Here is a 13,889-nt window from a genome sequence, read left to right as displayed (position 1 = left end):
TAAAAATAATTTTAATTAAAGTAAATCGTTCTACTAGTATGCATGAGCAAGCATGGCATGACAAATATCAACTAATTAGCAGCTAAGATGCGATAATGCACAACATGCTGAAAGAAGAGGAGTATTCAAACTACCAAGTAATTAACTAATCAGAAGAGAATTCATGCATATTTAGTGTTGTATCCCAAATGTTCAACCAAGCTTCTTTTCCTTTCCTATTTATTACTATGTATGTATGCATGTATGAATGTATCTAAGTATGTATATGGTATGTAAATTGTACTTCCGTAGCAAGAACCTAGCCAAATGGCGGCAGAATGTTGTACAGTATACTTATGCAAATCAGGGGCCATATTATACTTTGTGCCCTGGTGGCTCAACTGGCAGGTGCACCCACTATGTGTGCCCCTGGGGCAAAATGGTTACAGAAGGGGCGGCAGGTAGTTGTGTGTAAAACTGATAGTGCTGGTGGACATGTTCCACCAGCGCTATTATGGGAGGGCATTCCCTTATTATCTTGGAGGTGTGCACCAGTGCAATCACAAGAGGATGTTCTCTCATTTGCCTGGTGCAGGTCCGGTAACTACAAAAAAGAATTACTAATCATTGTCAGAAAAGTAAGTCATTGTAATCATGTACTAACAGCTGAATCATCCTGGGAAGGAAAAAAGACCCCATGTGCCCCCTGCAGATTGCTTTTATGTAAAACTCAAAAACACTGACAATGAGGCTCCACCACAGAAGTGTCACTGTTTGCGATGCTCTGGTGGTGCAGGGGTATACTCCATATATACCAGACAGCACTTACAGCCTGATTCATGAAGTAAAATTGCGCCCGCAATCGCTGCGAAAATGCAAATGGGGGCGCAATTTCCGTAATCGGCATTCAACATCAAAATAGCGAATTCGCAAACACATATTTGCGAAATCGCTAATATATTTGCAGAATCCCGGCAGGTGAGCATTAGCGAATCGGAAATAGCGACACACCACGGATTCTGCAAAAATAATAGCGAATTCGCAATATAATCACAATCGGTATTCAAGAAAAACCGCTATTAGCGAAAAACCCAAAAATCGCTATTTGCACCGCGCAAAATAAGGACAACTCAAAGCAGGTGGTAACCATGAAAGCCATGCGAAAAAAACATTCAAAAAAACGTTGTCCTATCACCAACAGGTACTGGCCTGACCAATCACACATAAGGACCATCATCAGCAGCAGCATTAGGAGTCCCACAATGCCAGGAATGTACATGGTGGTGAGGCGTCGAAGGCTAGAGCGATTAGCACGGAGGAGACGCAGGATCCAGGACAGGATATTCCGCCAGCTGGTCACCTTGCTGGGCCAAACCAGAGAGCAGATATATGCTAAATACAGGCTGAATGGGGAAATGATAATGCAGCTAATACAGGACCTTGACCCCCTGATGCAGCACCCAACAAGCCGTACCAATGCTGTGCCTACACATGTGCAGGTATTGTGTAGCCTGCACCTCCTGGCCTCCGGGAGTTTCCAGGGGATAGTAGCGGCTGCTGGGGGGATATCCCAGCCCACCATGTCACGCTGCCTCCACACTTTTGTTGACGCCATGCTCACCCAGCTACACCGTCACATCAAATTCCCCGCCAGCCAACAGGAATTGGACATGACCAAGCTACAATTCTACAACGTAGCACATTTTCCACATGTGCTCGGATGCATAGACTGTACCCACGTCGCCATCTGCCCACCAGCTGGCATGGAGTATATGTTCCGCAATAGAAAGTCCTACCACTCCCTCAACATCCAGATGGTCTGCAATGCTAAGACATACATCACTGACATTGTCGCACAGTACCCAGGGAGTACCCATGACTCCTTCATTTTCCGGCACAGCGGCCTCCACACACGACTGGTCAGGGGAGAGTTTGGGGAAGGACACCTACTTGGTAAGTACACTTTGTTGGAAAAGTCACATTGCTAAGATGTAACAGCGCAGCACAGGCAATCACCATCTGCTCCTCTCATTCAGGTGACAGTGGCTACGCCCTCCGTGAATACCTCCTGACCCCATACCTCAACCCTGCTACACCCCAGCAACGGCGCTACAATATTGCACACATACGGACAAGGAATTGCATAGAAAGGACATTTGGCCTGCTCAAGAGCCGGTTCCGCATACTGCACAAGACAGGTGGGGCCATGTATTACAGTCCAGAAAAGTGCTGCCGCATTGTGGCTGTCCGAGCAATACTACATAACATTGCAACCAAGCGCCGGATACCTGTTGACATCTCTGGCAGTGAATCTGAGGGGGACAACCGGCCACCTGCACATGCGCGCCATGCACATGGGGAGAACCCAGCAGAAGGGCACAGACGTCGCAACCACATCACAGTGAACAGTTTCTAGTACAACCACTTCCATCACCCCACAAATCAACAATGCATGCAAAATGTAATGATGACACAACGCTAATGTGTGTAGGAAAATAAATGTATTTGTTCAATTCACAAAAATAAAAATATCGTTCCAGTCCAAATAACTACAACAAACAGTATTACGCCATACTGCTGTGCATCATTACATGGCAGGCTTAACCTCAGCCTGTGCCATTCATATTCTGAAGTTCTCAGGAGCGCCTAGTGCGCGTTGCGCCATAGCGCCTCTGAGGGGCATCCTCCTCCGGGGCTTCTGGCAATGGCGTGGGCCTGGTGCTGCGGGTGTGTGGTGGGACCTGTGAGGCAGACTGAGAGCTGACGCTGGACGCCCCCTCACTAGCATCATCACCCCCCACAACAGATGGTATAGCTGGAGGGTGAAGTGCTATGACGGCCCTGGTGAGGTGCTCCAGCACCCTAGTCATATCCTCGCTGCACTGTATTATTTGGTGCTGCTGGGTCAGGGAGCGCCGCGCCAACAGGGAAGTAGCATGTGCAGCTGCAGCTGTATAGCTCCTTGCTGCTGAGCCTGGCACTGGTGAATGCGAAGCATGCGTCTCTCGACGCTATGCCGCGCCAGTCCCTGAGCATTGGCCCGCCTGCTAGCTGGTGTGGAGTGCTGGCGTGACCTGCCACGCCTGCCCTGCTGGCCTGAGTGTGTGGCTGGCCGCTGTGTGGACACTGGTGCAGCCCCGGATGTAGAGGCGACAGCTGCTGGGGGTATGACCGCCGGTGTTGCAGGTGCGCCAGATGCAGGGGGTGTGACTGCTGGTGTGGCTGGTGTAGAAGATGCAGGGGGCACAGTAGTGACTGCCCTGGCTGCGGCTCTGGGAGGAGCAGCGGTGGCTGGAGGCACAATGGTGGCTGGCCTGCCAGCGGATGTGGGTGCTGCACCAGTCGCAGGGGGGACGCTGCAGGTGGTTCTTGCTGCTGGTGTTGATGCAGCGGCAGGGGCTGGTGCCTGGGTTGGTGTTGGCACCTCCTCCTCCTGGACGCCCTCATCGATTTCCAGCCTTTCGCTGTCGCTGCTATCGCCACCTGTGGGGGTAAGTGGTGGATCATTAGTTGCATGTATCTGGCAGACGTGCAGTTGCTACATGCATGCTGGGTGACATTCCCCGAATGGCAGTGGCTTTGTGTGCTTTGGGACCTGTCTGGCTGCATTGTGGTACTACAACATTGTGGCCACACTACATCTCCCACAATGCTTCAGGACATTCCTTGATGTGCAACTATGGCATGCCTATGGGACATTGGGGGAGCCTATTTGGTCATGGACATCCATAGGGGGCAGGGTCGCAGTCGCATGCCACTTACCTTGGGTGTCTTGGGTGGTGCGGGATGAGTCCAGTGTTGTAAATCCGACACAGGCCTCCTTCTCCAGGGTGTTCTCGACCTGGTCCTCCATGGCAGTATTGGGTGGTACAGTTGGTCCTCCTCCTCCAGTGCCCGAGGACTCCCCAAGGCGCGCCGCCACCTTCTCCTTGGCACGGCCTCGGAGGTCGTACCAGCGCTTTTTTAATTCCTCGAGGGACCTGTCCGCCACTCCCACGGAGTTCACAGCCGAGGCTATCCCCTGCCATATCCGGCGCTTCTCCTGTTCAGGGACCCTCCTAGAATTTGTGCCAAACAGTCTGTCATGGTTGGCCACCACCCCCTCTATGAGGTGTTCAAGCTCCTGCTCTGAGAATTTCAATTTTCTTTTGCGCCCAGACGAGCTGCTGGTGCCAGGTGCAGGTTCCTCAGCCATTGTACCAGGGTTGTGGATCTGTGTTATTTTTCCTGATTAGCTGCAGCTCTCCAAAATGCTCCCTCTCTCTCAGCCTCACTGTGGAAAATGGTGGTGGGAACCGGCAGCTTCCTGGTTGTGATGTCATCACTGGGCTCGAAATGCGACTTCCCGTTTTCCCGATCTCGCGAGTTTGCGATCTCGCAAATAGCGATATCGCAAATAGCGATATCGCTATTTGCGAGCTCGCAGTCCAGGCGCGGGTAGCTGGAAATAGCGATTATTCTGCGATTATCGGTCATCGCTAACGGAATTTGCGATCGCGTGCGAATCGCTTTTTTTTATCGCAATTCTTCATGAATTCGGATTTGCGATTTCTGAATAGCGATTCGCTTTTTTTCGCTATTACAGAATCGCAAATGCCGATTTTCATGAATATGGCGGTAATAGACTTTGTGTGGCTTAAAGCTGCCTAATAAATATTGTTCCCTTTAATGCAGTTTTCTACATTAAAGGGGAGTGTAATGGATGTTGCTGTGGATGTTCCCAGCAGCAGCCATTGCTTTTTGACACTGCCCTTAATTTACAAGGAATTGGTGACACTGTGCGTGACTGTGGGGATAACTCTGACTTTACCCGTTTGCTCCCAGTGGCCAGGCTTGGCTCCGCCCCCGCTCTATTGTTGATTCACTCACCGGGGCTGTTTTTGCATCTGGACCGGCCGGGCTTGGCTCCGCCGGTCACGCTACTTCTCACTACAACTCCCAGGATCCCCCGGGGCTCGATGCCGAACCAGTGCGCGCCAAGCGGCGCTTAAAGCCCCGGCTGGTCCCTCGTCCGGCGAGGACACGCGCGGGATGCGCCGGGAGAAGCCGGGGACAAGGGTCGGACCGTCTGTGGCCGTCCAGGGCCGGATGAGGCTGGGCTGGGCCACCCCCCCTACCTGCGCTACAAGAAGTGAGACTTTTATGTACTTTCTAGCAAATGTCTACTTTGCCACCCATGCTATAAGTCGTTTGCTGTGGTAATATCTAGTTTCATTGCCTAAATCAGATTACAAATTATACCAGAATTCTGGGTGTATCCTGCTATGACGCTCAGCCTAAGGAATGGGAAGAATGTTACACAAAGTAGTGTTGGGGGCTCTGTGTCCGGAACTCTGGACCAGTTTATCACCAGAGCAGCTAATGTTCTTGAAATGAAATACAAGGAATTGTAACTCTAAGGCAACAACAAAAACTTACACCTCCCCAGGGGAGAACTAAGGGAGGCGCACCAAGGAGAAATGCCTTTATTTTTCCTCATTTCTTAAGTCAATCCTGCAGCACTTGTGCTGCAGGATCATCTGTTGTATGTACTTTGTTGGCTCTGGAGTTTTGTCACAGAATATGTCTGCTTCTGCTATTTTTACTTTCTGCTTAGATTGGGCTGGAGTGGGGTGGATTGGGGTGGTCTGAACTTGTGTGGGGTGGACTGAACAGGGGTCAGGTGTGGTGGATTGGATTGGGGTAGAGTGGGGTGGACTGGAGTAGAGTGGGGTGGATTGTAGTGGGGAGAGGAGTGTATTTGGGTAGAATGGGGTGGATTGAGTGGGGTGGATTGGAGTGGGTAGGGTAAAATGGAGTGGGGGATTGGAGTGGGGTGTATTGGTGTGGGGTGAATTGGATAGTTGTGGGGTGCACGCAAGTGGGGTAGATTGTATTGGAGTGGGATGGGGTAGGTTGGATTCGGGTGGGATTGGTTAGGTTGCATTGGGCTGGGGTGGGGGTGTTGGATTCAGTGGGGTGGATTGGAGTGGGATGGATTGCACTAAGGTGGGGTGGGTTGAAGTGGGGAGGGGTGAATTGGATTAAGTGGGGTGGATTAGATGGGGTAGAAAGAACTGGAGTGGGGTGGACTGATTTGAGTGGGATGGGCTGGATTGGGTGGATTGGTTTGGGTGAATTAGATTGCAGCGGATTGGATTGGGTGGGGTGGATTGGATTTAGGAGGATTGGATTGAGGTGGCATGGGGTGGATTGGAGTGGGGAATGTGAATGTTTTGGAGTGAGTTGCAGTGGGGTGGATTGGATTGCAGTGGACTGGGCTGATTTTTAGTGGGGTGGAATGTGGTGGATTGAACTGGAGAGGGATGGATAAGACTGGAGTGGGTTAAATTAGATTATTGTGGAAGGATTGGAGTGGGTGGATTGGATTGACGTAGAGTTGTGGATTTGATTTCAGTGGGGTGTGGTGCATTAAGGTGGTTCGGGGTGGGGTGAATTTGATTGGAGTGGGGTGGATTAAGGTGGATTGGAATGGACTGGAGTGGGATAGATTAAGGTTAATTGGATTGGAGTGGGATGGATTGGAGTGGTGTGCATGGATTTGATTGGAGTGGGGTAGACTCAACTGGGGTGAGATGGATAGGGGTAGAGTGGAGTAGATTGGAGTCGAAGGAAGTGGGGTGGATTGTAGTGGGGGTAGGGTGGATTGAAGTGGGGTGGATTGAAATGGGGAGAGGTGAATTGGAGTGGATTGGATTAGACTAGATTGAGGTAGGTGCATTACACTGAAGTGATAGGACTAGGGTAGGATGAATTGGATTGGGCTGGGGAGGGGTGGGGTGGATTGGATTGGATGGTTTGGAATGGGTTATGTTTGCTTAGGGTGGAGTGGAATGGGGTGGACAAGTTTGGACTGGGGTAGGGTGGATTAGATTAGGCTGAAGTGGGGTGGATTGGACTGGAGTTGAGTGGGCTGAACTGGGGTGGAGTGGGCTGAGCTGGGGTCGGGTGTGTTGGATTGAATTAAGGTAGAGTGGGGTCGACTGGAGTAGAGTGGGGTGGATTGGAGTGCAATGGATTGGAGTAGGTTGGGTGAAATGGAGGAGGGGAATGGAATAGGGTGGGTTTGTGTGGGGTGAATTGGATAGTGGTGGGGTGGACTCAAGTGAGGTGGAGTGTACTGGAATGGGATGTATTAGGCTGGGGTGGGATGGATTGAGGTGGGGTAGGTTGGATTGGGTTGGGGTGGGTTTAATTGGGGTGGAATGGGTGGATTTGAGTGGGATGGATTTCATTTAGGTGGGTTGGGTTGGAGTGGGGTGAATTGGATTAAGTGGGTTGGATTGGATTGAGTGGGGTGGATTAGGTGGGGTGGTTAACACTGGAGTGGGGTGGACTGGAGTGAGGTGGAATGGAGTGGACTGGATTGAAATGGATTGGATTGGGTGGATTGAATTAGAACGGAGTGGATTGGATTGGGGTGTGGTGGGGTGGATTGGACTGGGGTGGGGTGGATTGGACTGGAGCTGTTTGGATTAGATTGTAGTGGAAGGGTTGAAGTGGGGTGAATATAGATTGATGTGGAGTGAGGGATTTAATTTGAGTGGGGTGTGGTCGATTTAGGTGGTTTGGAGTGGGGTGAATTCGATTGGAGTGGGGTGGGTTAAGATGGATTGGAATGGACTGTAGTGGGATCAAATAAGGTGAATTGAATTGTAGTGGGAAGGATTGGAGTGGTGTGCATGGCTCAGATTGGAGTGGGGTAGACTGAACTGAGGTGAGCTGGATTGGGGTAAAGTTGAGTGGATTGGAGTAGATGAGACTAGGGTGGAGTGGATTGGATTGGAGTAGAGCAGGGTGGTTTGGAGTGGAATGGGTTTGATTGGAGTGGGGTGGATAGGAGTGGAGTGTACAGCATGGAGTGGATTGGAGTGGAGTGGATTGCAATGGGTTTGAGTGGGGTGGACTGGATTGGAGTGGAATGGTTTGGTTTGGATTAGATTGGGGTAGACTGGAGTGGCATGGGGTGGATTGCAGTGAGGTGGGATGGATTGGATTGGAGTGGGGTGAATTGGATTGAGTGGGGTGAATAGGATTGAGTGTGGTGGATTAGATGGGGTGGATTAGAGTCAGTGGACTGGAGGGAGGTGGATTGGATTGAGTGGGGTAATTTAGATTGCATTAGGCGTATGGGATTTGGGTGGATTGCATTGTGATTTATTGGATTGGGGTGTAGTGGATCCTTTTGGATTGGGGAGAGATGGATTGGATTTGGGTGAGATGGATTGTATTGGCATATTGTATAGGATGGGGTGGGCGGATGGATTAGGGTGCTTTGGAGTGGTTGGATTACAGTGGGGTAGATTGCATTGAGGTGGAGTGGATTGGATTGTAATGGAGTGTATTGGATAGAGTGGGGTGGATTAGATAGGGTGGAATGGAGTGCAGTGTAGGCATGGGCGGATTTTGCGGATTGGCAATCCGCGAATTTGCGGATTTGCGAATTTGCGGATTGCGAAAATCCACAAAATCCGCTAATTCTCGCGGATTTTTTTTTTGTGTGTTCGCACGGGTTTCTGCAAGTTCGCGAGGGGTTTGTACAATTTCGCAAATTGCAAAATTGTACAAAACGCTCGCGAACTTGCAGAAACCTGTGCGAACACAATGTGCCTACTCATGTATGTGCCTCTTGTGTGTATAAAAGGTCAGAGAAAGATCAGTTCAGCAGATGAAGAGAAAGAAGCTCCTGGTCACAGGAACAGCACGGGTATTGCGCTTGTGAAAGTCAAGGATGCAAAGTCTATCCAGCATTACAGCTGATTTTCCACGGTAGATTTGGGAAGAAGGCACACCTGTCCAGCCTCGACGACGCTCACGATTGTTTTTGGGCTAATGAATGAGTCACTGAATTTGAGCATCCACTAGTTCGAGCAACCATGTGTGTGTTACTATGCAATTGCCCCGAAGGGCGCAGGGGTCCCTTGAGTGAGCTGTAACTATTTTACAATGGTGCCAGCAAGCTGCCAGCGCCGTTATAAAATAGTTACAAAGTTAGCTTGCACAGGAAGCACTTAGATAAAATAAAGCAGCACCTGCTTCGTTTTATCTAGTGGTTCCTGTGCAAGCTAACTTTGTAACTATTTTACAACGGCGCTGGCAGCTTTGGGCGCCATTGTAAAATAGTTACATGAGTGGGGGTTCAACTTTTGAACCCGTTACGTCCGCGTATTTTTTTTTTTGCGGATTTTGCGGGAAATCCGCAAAATTCGCAGATTGCGGATTTCCCAAAAATCCGCAAAATCCGCGGGCGTAACGGATTTCCCGCTCACCCCTAGTGCAGTGGACTGGAGTGAGATGGACTGGAGTGGAGTGAGGTGGATTGGATTGAGTGGGGTGGATTGGATTTGGGTGGATTGCACTGAGGTGCATTGGATTGGAGTGGGCAGAGTGAGGTGGATTGGGGTGGATAAGTTGGGTTTTCGGACTGATGTGGGGTGGAATAAAGTAGGGTGGGTTGGATTGGGGTGGATAGGATTGGGTGGATTGGACTGGAGTGGACTGGATTTGAGTGGACTGGACTGAAATAAGGGGGATTGGACTAGAGTGGTTTAGATTGGACTATAGTGGGTTGGGTTGGACTGGAGTTGGTTGGATTGGATTGGATTGGAGTGGAATGGGATTGGATTGAATTGGATTGGGTTGGATTGGAGTGGGGTGGGGTGGATTACAATGGTTTGGAATGGGGTGGATTGGACTGTCATGGGATGGGGTGTATTAAGGTGAACTGGGCTGGATTGGACTGTGGTGAATTAAGATGGATTAGATTGGACTGGGATGGATTGGAGTCTGAAGGGTGGAAATGGGGCTGGCGGATTGATTTGCGGTTGATTGGATTGTAATGGGTTAGATTGGAATGGGTTAGAATTAACCCTGGGCGAAGCACTATGCTACACGTAGCACAGTGCGAACAAGCGTAGCGTAGTGCAGCAGTCATTTTTTGATTGTTCGCGGTCTTCAACGTCATGTTCGCGACCGTGAGCAAGAAAAATGACATCCCGGCTAGACTCTCAATGTGGGGGGGTCAGGTTTCTCATTGCGAGTGGTCGTGCTTGCTCGCGACCGCTCGCAATGAGAAACTACCAGATCGCGTTGAGAAAGCTGCCGCTCGAGTACAAATCTACTCGAGCGGCAGAAAACTACAGCTCGCACTGTGCAAGATGCCGTTTTCAATGATTGCACAGTGCTGGATGCTTGTTCGCACTGTGCAATCATTGAAAATGCATCTTGCACAGTGCGAACATGTTACTACGCAGCTCGCGTAGTGCTACGTGAAGTTCACGTAGTGCGAAGTTCACTTCGCGTAGCTTCGCGTAGCGCTACTTCTTGACCTACGCTCATCCCTAGTTAGAATGGATTATAGTGGGTGAATTGTTTGTATGGGATTGGAGTGAAATGGGTTGATTTGGAATGATTTGGTTTGGATAGGATTGAATTGGACTGGGGTCCGTTTGGTTCAATTTGATTGAAGTGGGTGGGCTGGATTTGAGTAGAATGGCTTTGACTGGAATGAGGTGGATTGGACTGGAGTGGGGTGGATGGTCTTGGGGTGAATTAGACTGGAGAGGGGTGGCTTGGTTTGGAGTTGAGTAGAGTGGATTGGGGGGATTGGATTGGAGTGGGGTAAATTGTGTTGGAGTGGGATACGGTGGGATGGATTGGATTTGAATGAGATGGATTGGAGTGGGGTAGATTGGATTGGGCTGGATTGGATTGGTGTGTGGGGGATTGGATTAGATTGAAATGCGACAGATTGTGGTGGATTGGAGTAGAGTTAATTGGGATGGAGTGGAGTAGATGGAATGGAGTGGATCGTGATGGAGTGGGGTGGATTGGATTGGGATAATTGGATTGGATTGGGGTGACATGGATTGGACTGGAGTGGGGCGGAGTGGATTGGAGTAGGGTGGATTAGATTGGAGTGGAGTGATGTGGATTATTTTGGATTGGATTGGGGTAGATTGTTTTGGGGCAGATTGGGGCGGAACGGCATAGGGCTGAATGTTTTGCATTGAGTGGGGCAGGTTGTTTGGATAGGAGTGGGGATGACTGTTTTGGATTTGAGTGGGGTATATTGGAGGAGGGCTGATGGTTTTGGATTAGAATAGAGAAGATTGTTTTGGAGTAGAATGTTTTGTATTGGAGTGGGACAAAATATTTGGGATTGGAGTGGGGCAGATAGTTTAAGATTGGAGTAGGGCAGATTATTTTGGATTGGAGTGAGGCATAACGGAGTAGGGCAGCTTGTTTTGGATTGGAGTGGGTCAGATTATTATACACTGGAGTGGGGATCATTGTTTAAGATTGGGGTGTGGCAGACTGTTTCAAACTGATTGGAGTAGGGTAGATTATTTTGGATATGTGTGAGGCAAAATGGAGTAGGGCAGCTTGTTTTGGATTGGAGTGTGGCAGATTATTATGGGCTGGAGTGGGGATTATTGTTTAGGATTGGGGTGTGGCAGACTCTTTCGGATTGGAGTGGGACAGATTGAGTAGGGTGTGAGGAAGACGGGAGTGGGGCAGATTGGAGAGTGGCAGCTTGTTTTGGATTATAGTGGGGTAGATTGAAGAGATGAAGATTGAGTTGGATTGGAGTGGGTCAGGTTGGAGCCAGACAGATTGTTTTGAATTGGAATGGGAGAGATTGTTTTGGACTAGTGGGGCAGATTTTTTGGGATTGGAGTGGGACAGAATGCTTTGGTGTGGAGTGGGGCAGATTGTTTTGGATTGGAGTGGGACGGGTTGTTTTGAATTTGAGTGGGAGAGATTTGAGTGGGGCAAGTTGTTTTTGATTGGGGTGGAGCCGATTGTTTTGGAATGGAGTGGGGCAGATTGGAGTGGGGCAGAATGGTGTGAACTGGAGTGGGACAGATTGCTATGGATTGGAGTGGGACAGATTTTTTGGATTGGAGTGAGTGAGATTTGAGTGGGGATTTTTTTTTAATTGGGGTAGGGCAGATTGTTTTGGATTGAAGTGGGGCGGATTGTTTTGGACTGAAGTAGGTCTGATTGTTTTGTATTGGAGTGGGGCAGTTTGAAGTGGCTAGATTGTTTTGGATTGAACTGGGGTCGATTGGTTTGGATTGTTGGATTGGAGTGGGGCAGATTGTTTTGGATTAGAGTGGGTCAAATTGAAGTGGACTGAATGGGGCAGATTGGAGTGGGGTGGGTTGGGAGGATTGGAGTTTGGGGGATTAGAGTGGAGTGGATTTGGGTGAGTGGGGCTAACTGGATTGGTCTGTGGTGGATTGTATTGAGTAATGTTGAATGTATTGAGTGAATGGTTGTGGAGTGAGGTGGGGTGGATTGGACTGGGGAGGGTTGGATTGGAGTGGGGTGAACTGCACTACACGATTAAAAATCACATAAGAAAAAAACAATGCTGCTTTACAATATATAGAACAAGATAATCGTCATCTTTAAAGAAAACAAAACAAAACAAAGTGTGTGCAAAGTGAGAAAAGTAGAACTGACAAAATAAAAGAAAGTTAACTACAGAAAATAAAACATTGCAATTTTGCTTCTCCTGTTTGGCACATTTTTGCCAGTCACACGCCTTCTGGTTACAGGGCACTAGAAGTTAAAAAGGACAAAATAGTATCTCATTCATGTTAGGAGCTGCAGGAGGGCACTGATTGAGTTTGATAAATCAGTGCTTGGTCCTTACCCCACACAAAGGAATGGAAAGGATATTAGGCCTGCCTTGGCAAATTTCAAGGCTGTAAAGTAGAGTCCCAAGCAACCCAACAAAGGGTAAGCAACAGACGGGCTCCAATCCCTTTTTGTTAACAACAGTGTCTCGCAAGCGAGACGCATGCTCCAGTGCGTGCTTTTGCAGGCTCGACCCTTAAAACAGGAAGCCCAATGACTTTCCCAATTATGCCCATAAAAAGCTACTCTTGACAGTTTTATGAGTAGGCGAATGTCACATATCTGCACCAGTGTGTAGGAATAACTCCAAGGATGCATTTGTGTGACTGTTTTTATAACTCAGGTCCTTTGCTTTCACTTAGTAGTTCAGATTTGAAGTTGTGTGTCTTATGTTCTATCGCATTGAAAACAATGTATTTAACATTTTTAGTATGGAGTTCACAGTTATTTAAGCCTAGTTGGATAAAAAAAAAATGTATAGTAGCTGAAACCTAACAGGATATTGCCAAATAAGGACTGGAAACTATTCAAAATGGTACTTTAAACCTAGCTACCACTGTAAAAGTTGGTGAAAATGCAATATGCAATCTCAATTTGGATGTTGGCCCTCACTTCCCTGGGTTGTGTGATGGAACCACGTATATGTTTACCATGCATGCCGGTACAATGCAGTCTCAACCACGTAAGTCTTAACGATATATATGCCTTTACCACACATTCTTTTACAACAAAATAGGTGTTGTTAAGGCAAGTTTGACAAAGACATCCGTGGTTAATACTGGATAAGTAAGTCTTACCCCCGGACCCTTGCCCCCGCCCTGAGTCCTAGAACTACGCCCTTCCTCCTGAAAACCAACCTCCATCATCACGAGCCAGAAAAACATCCCTGCCCCAGTCCTTAAAATTACCCAGCCCTCCCCTAAGCACTAAAAACTACCCCAATCCCTGCCCCCCACCTTAAGCCCTACAATTACCCTTCAAGCCCCTTCAAGCTCCTGCCCTGATATCTAAAACTACCCCTCCCTCCTAAATATCAACCTCCTCCCCAGCCCTAAAAACATTCCTGCCCCCCTAAGCCCTCCAAACTACTCCCACCTTCCCTAACCCTGAAAACCCCCCTGGCCTCCCCATCCCGGAAAACTACTCCAACCCCCCCAGCCCTGAAAAGTATCCTGACCCCCTCAGCCCTGAAAACTACCCTGATCCCCAGCCTTGAATACTACCCGGCCTAGAAGTTCTGAAAACTTACCAGCCCCCCCTGC

At 49.0% G+C, this 13,889-nt stretch overlaps 1 protein-coding gene across 1 annotated transcript; it reads right to left on the bottom strand.

Annotated features, from left to right (window-relative positions):
* Positions 1-2,884: 2,884 nt before the first annotated feature.
* LOC147706030 (uncharacterized) lies at positions 2,885-4,313 on the bottom strand. The gene is made up of 2 exons (XM_086929589.1): positions 3,742-4,313; positions 2,885-3,462 (listed from the first exon to the last, which is right to left on the bottom strand). Exons 1-2 carry the CDS (start codon positions 4,172-4,174, stop codon positions 2,885-2,887), a joined length of 1,011 nt encoding a protein of 336 aa, XP_086785715.1. The 5' UTR covers positions 4,175-4,313.
* Positions 4,314-13,889: the final 9,576 nt, after the last annotated feature.

This window comes from Lissotriton vulgaris, chromosome 7 (assembly GCF_964263255.1).
Source record: "Lissotriton vulgaris chromosome 7, aLisVul1.2, whole genome shotgun sequence".
Classification (NCBI taxonomy): domain Eukaryota; kingdom Metazoa; phylum Chordata; class Amphibia; order Caudata; family Salamandridae; genus Lissotriton; species Lissotriton vulgaris.
This window is presented reverse-complemented; position numbering and strand designations above follow the sequence as displayed.

Excerpts from the sequence above, each read along its gene's own strand:
- LOC147706030 (XM_086929589.1), bottom strand. The coding sequence starts at position 4,174 with ATGGCTGAGGAACCTGCACCTGGCACCAGCAGCTCGTCTGGGCGCAAA. Across the intron at positions 3,463-3,741 it reads CACCACCCAAGACACCCAAG|GTGGCGATAGCAGCGACAGC; the intron begins GTAAGTGGCATG and ends TTACCCCCACAG.